Source organism: Aptenodytes forsteri, unplaced genomic scaffold, assembly GCF_000699145.1.
Source record: "Aptenodytes forsteri isolate BGI_AS27 unplaced genomic scaffold, ASM69914v1 Scaffold265, whole genome shotgun sequence".
NCBI lineage: Eukaryota > Metazoa > Chordata > Aves > Sphenisciformes > Spheniscidae > Aptenodytes > Aptenodytes forsteri.
Window position 1 is genome coordinate 1,498,394 of NW_008796175.1, and position 5,252 is coordinate 1,503,645.

At 36.8% G+C, this 5,252-nt stretch overlaps 1 protein-coding gene across 1 annotated transcript in view; it reads right to left on the bottom strand.

Moving 5' to 3' along the window:
• STK26 (serine/threonine protein kinase 26) overlaps positions 1-5,252 on the bottom strand; it is a 15,139-nt gene that overhangs the window by 2,708 nt on the left and 7,179 nt on the right. The window contains exons 5-9 of the mRNA XM_019474209.1: positions 2,575-2,760; positions 1,803-1,951; positions 847-940; positions 301-363; positions 76-212 (exon numbers count right to left, since the gene is read on the bottom strand). Coding sequence (XP_019329754.1) covers positions 76-212; positions 301-363; positions 847-940; positions 1,803-1,951; positions 2,575-2,760 — 629 coding nt within the window. The remainder of the gene's footprint in view (positions 1-75; positions 213-300; positions 364-846; positions 941-1,802; positions 1,952-2,574; positions 2,761-5,252) is intronic.

A 5,252-nucleotide genomic window follows, 5' to 3' on the forward strand; every position in this document is an offset into this window, starting at 1 on the left:
GAAAGCTGTTGGGTTTTTTTTTGTTTTTTTTTTTTTTTTTTTTTACAATGCATAAAAAAAAAATCCTTAACTTACTTCTGAAATTTCTCCATAAGTTTCTTCACCATCTTATCTGTGATCCCTGGACACGTTGCTTCTGCCATATTGATGCTTTTCTCAAGTTCCTCAATTGCTTTCTTTCTGCTAGCATTATTTGTGTCCTGCTGTTTGAGCTGAGTAGCAAACCAAAACAGATAAAACTTATCAAACTTATCACACTGGGGCAATACTTCCAAAGAAGTTTTTAAAGTCAAGACTTACCTCAGCAAACACAGGGGTAATTATCATAGTTAAACAACTCAGGGTTTTAACAAGATCCTGATCCTACAAGTTAACAAATAAGGATTACATTAGCATATTCCTATACAACGTATATGCTGCATTTAACACAGCACATGTGATTTTGAAAGTTCAGTGAAATTCAACAAAGCGCTTGAAATACATTACAAAAACAATGAAGGCACAGTACGTCAAATGTTATGTGATGTGGAAACAGATGCCTGATGACACATCTGAAACAATGTCACGTATTGTAGGAAAAACTGAACTGTTTTTCCTTTCTAATGTTATATAAGTGTTTAAATTCCCACCTCTGTGAACAGATACTGATCTATTAGTATGAGGTATCTTTTGCATTTAAGGCTGACATGGGCATAGGAAGTATCACTAACAATCATCATCTCTTGAACTACAAAAAGATAGTCAGTTCTTATGAAAAGTGAGTAATTACTAAGCTTTATCACTATCTTCCTTAAATTGGCTTCAAAACCTGCACTTAGAAAGAAGAACTCTTCAGACTGTACATACCGTCCCATTCTGCAGCTTCTTTGCATCTGGCTTCTTTCGAACTGTAGTAAAGCTCCACTCAGGATGAGAGTTATTTTCTTTGTTACTGGACTCCCTGAAGAAAAAGGATACCATGTACATAATACTAGCCACAACATAAGGCTAAGCAAGCATAGATAAACCCACATACATAATAAACCTATATGGATTAGTTTCGTATTCCTTAAAATAAGAAGAAAAACACGTATTGAAACATTAACTGAACTTTAAAAACACAACTTCAGAGGCTGAATAAATTGAAATACGATCAAAGCAAACCAAAGATGTTATCTATACATAAAGCTTACCTTCTCCCATGGCATCCCATTTAAAACAGTTATCTGATATCCAGAAAAACAAGAGACTTACAGAATGTATGCTGTTCCACAGGCATTGGGCAAACTTCTTCGTATACCTCAACCTTGCTCTGCAATATTTCTAATTGTGATTCATTGTTTTTGGTATAACCACTAGCCCTAGACTAGGAAATGCACAGCACTTAAACAGAACTGAAATTGAGTTCAGCGAGAAAGATAATGAGCGCATAGCTTGACTTATGCATTAGTCTTTAGGTTCATACAAGGGGTTTTCTTCAAAGAAGCCAATGAAAAACATATGGAACAAAGACATATACAGAAGAGGAATTAATTACACAGAGAAACTGCAACAAACCTACTTTAGTAACATTAAAAAAAAAAAAAAAAAGCCCAAAAGAGACTAAACTGAAAATAAACTTACGAATCAGAACCATCGGAATCACTTTCATCACTACTATGTCCCTCTGCTTTCCATCTCTTAAACCTATCAATCAGTTCTGTCAGATATGAAGTCTTCTTGGCATTTTTCATAATGAATTTGTGCTTCAGAAGTTCTTTTGCAGTAGGGCGCTGTAAGAAACACTTAAATATTTAAAGAGACTAAACTGAAAATAAACTTACGAATCAGAACCATCGGAATCACTTTCATCACTACTATGTCCCTCTGCTTTCCATCTCTTAAACCTATCAATCAGTTCTGTCAGATATGAAGTCTTCTTGGCATTTTTCATAATGAATTTGTGCTTCAGAAGTTCTTTTGCAGTAGGGCGCTGTAAGAAACACTTAAATATTTAATGTTATGCTAACATTTCATGATTTTAAATGTTAATAGGGGAGATTTAGTAAGACAACTGACTTCTAGAGCTAACTCATATAGTACCAGGAAATTAGTGAAACAGGAAGTCAAGAAAAGCCAGTAATCCACATTTACAAGCGCTCTAAAAATATGATCAAGTCGCACACAGACTATATTGCTTATCCTTCTATGCTAGAAGGTACACACCCAGGAAAATGACTAATCAAAATTCTCCAATGCAACATTTCCTTGTAAGCAGAATTCAGACAGAGAGCAAAAGTTCTGCTGGAGAAAGAGATTCAAGTTCTCTCCTGTTAAACCTTCTCTTCTGACAGTATCCTAAGTTTGAGTGCATTTTAGGAAGCTGCCTCTGTCACCATCATTTCTTTCAGCATTCCCCCTCCCCCTTTCAGTATTTTAAACAAAAGAGACTAGGATGGAGACACAGCTATTAAAAAACACCATTAACAGTGGAAAGTATAGTCTCTAAAATTATTTCAATCAATTATGATGCACTACACCAGCAAAATGCTTTGCAAGCATGAGAGAGTGAAAAACAAAACCAAAACATCTATATACACACACATATCTACTCACAAATGTTGGGTCCTTATTCAGACATGCATCAATGAATTCTTTAAAAGGTTTACTGAATTCTCCTAATAAAGTTGGAGGATTGTTTTTCGGAATGAGAAACAGAACTCTCATCGGATGCATATCAGAGTTGGGAGGCTCCCCTTTGGCTAGTTCAATAGCAGTGATTCCCAATGACCAGATGTCAGCCTGAGAAAGGGAGAAGTTAATTTTAGTACAAAATTAAGGGCTATCGCGACTAAGTAATAACTGAAACTGCATCTATATAATAAAATTAATTTTGGTCTAAGTAGATAATGCACAAAGATGCCTTTCTAATACTTGAAGGCTATAATTCCCAAAGACCTGGCTGCCTCAATCAGTCTTTACTGACTTTGACAAACATCTACAACACCACTTTTGTTGCACACTTTTGTCACTGTTGTAACACTGTCAGCAAGTTAAACGTGCACCTAAAGACACATGCTTTTGGAAAAAGCTTCAGAAACATTAATCTTGATTCTTTTTTTCTATATGATGAACTACAAACTGCCACAAATTTCCTATGTCTAATTCAGTTTTTGTTTAGATAGCAAAGCTGCATGCTGATGTTACTTTTTAAACTGTAGAGGCACTGAGGTATCCAACCTTGTTTGACGCCTTACTCTAAAGAAACAAGGCAGAGAGTTGAATCAAATCCAGCAGGTGATCACTTAATTTCTTTCCTAACAGACCGCTTGATGAATTTAGCTAGAAAGTTATCAACAACAACTAGTTAGACCTGAAACACCAAGTTCACAGTGTAAGTTTCTGAAGAATAATGAAGTGGCATTTATTTTAGCTGAAGGTAAGCATTATAAACAAATTCTGTCTTTGTATCAAAATACTTATGAACTATAAAATTCTTTTCCGATTTAGAGAGTTTTCCAAAGTAGTATATATTATTTGCATCTTTTTAGATGAGCTACAATAGCTATTAATGTCACTAAAGGTGTTTCTCATTAAAAAGTGGCTGGCAATGGTTGACGATACTTGGCACAGAAGTCATAAACCAAAGTTGCCCATAGAGTAAACAACGGTTACAATTTGCATCTCTCCAATATTCCTTTCCTATTCACAAGAACTAAAATATCTGTATTTAATATTGAAGAATTAAAGTAGCTCATTGTTTATTACTGAAATATCATAACCAACAATTTGTATATTGGAGCAGAATGTTTTGAAAGAAGAGATGGTTCTTGTAAATCTCTGCCATGACAAAAATGTATGGATTCCTATTTTATTTTCTGTAATTTTGAAGTAGGGAGAGAAGGAGAAAGGTTAAAATTCAGTCCAGATGCCAAAATATTCATCAGTCTAGAAATTGAAGTGTACCCTGTCCAAAACCCTTCATCTGTCCTACCAAAGGCTTGCATCTTCTGCGCTTTCCCACCAGACTTTTGGCATAGAAAGAAAAGGGAGAGGGCATTGCTCTTGCAACATACTGAGGAGATACGGAAGGCAAAAGATTAGGTTGCTGGCAGAGAGTAAATAAGGGGTGGTACAGCTGATTTATTCACAGGGCAAGCAGAAGAGGAATTATTCTCACTTCGACTGGACAACATGCATTTTTAAAGCAGGGTAGAGTGCTTTTCCAAAACGCCCTAGGGAGCACATTACAGTTGCGACACTGAAACCCTAAACATGAGAACTACAACTGCATGCACATGCTCCTTCTTATTCAGCAAGAACCCTTGTGGTATGTACACAAATTCCTTCAAGTCTGAATGATCCTGGGAAAGTCTCCTGGAGTGTGAGTATCTTCAGGACATCTCAGTTATTCAACAGTCGTCTTTATGTGCACATGACAAGTACAATTACATGTTTACTATTTGAGAAAAACAAGTATGAAATTATTACTTTGCATATACCAAGATTTTTAGATTTCTTGCTCCTATTTAAGGTTGCACCTACAGAGTGTCAAAAGTCCAATGCTAGCACCGGAGCACACTGCCATTTCACTAACCACACGCTCTAGGTCATCTTGTGGGCATACACATGGGAGAAGAGGGGACCGTTCCCTCCTTACCGTCATTTCTAGCAGCAGTTCCCAACCCTCAGAAAAACATGGAGGAGGTCTGCTTTTCTACTGCTAGTTCACATAGGGAAACTCTCCTTTGCAATTAGTCATCCATCAACAGCTCCCATGAAAAAAAAATGTACAAAGTACCATAATGCTACCACAATACTACCACAGCTACCCATCCTGTAGTTCCAAGTCACTTCTTTCCTTCTCAAGATCAGTCACCTGTGTTAAAATCTTCAGCATTACACAGGTCCTCAGAAATACCGTTAAAGAAGTTATATCCAGAGCTGTTTATAAGAATCTGAGAAGAGAGTAAAATTTCAGCCATCATCTTGGCTTTAAATAAGCCGATAAGTTCTGGTGGCATTCTAATTTGTGAGAGCTTTCATAGAATCATAGAATCATAAAGGTTGGAAAAGACCTCTAAGATCATCGAGTCCAACCATCAACCCAACACCACCATGCCCACTAAACCATGTCCCTAAGCAACTCATCTACGCGTCTTTTATATACCTCCAGGGATGGGGACTCAACCACTTCCCTGGGCAGCCTGTTCCAATGTTTAACCACTCTTCCAGTGAAGAAATTTTTCCTCACGTCCAATCTAAACCTCCCCTGGTGCAACTTGAGGCCATTT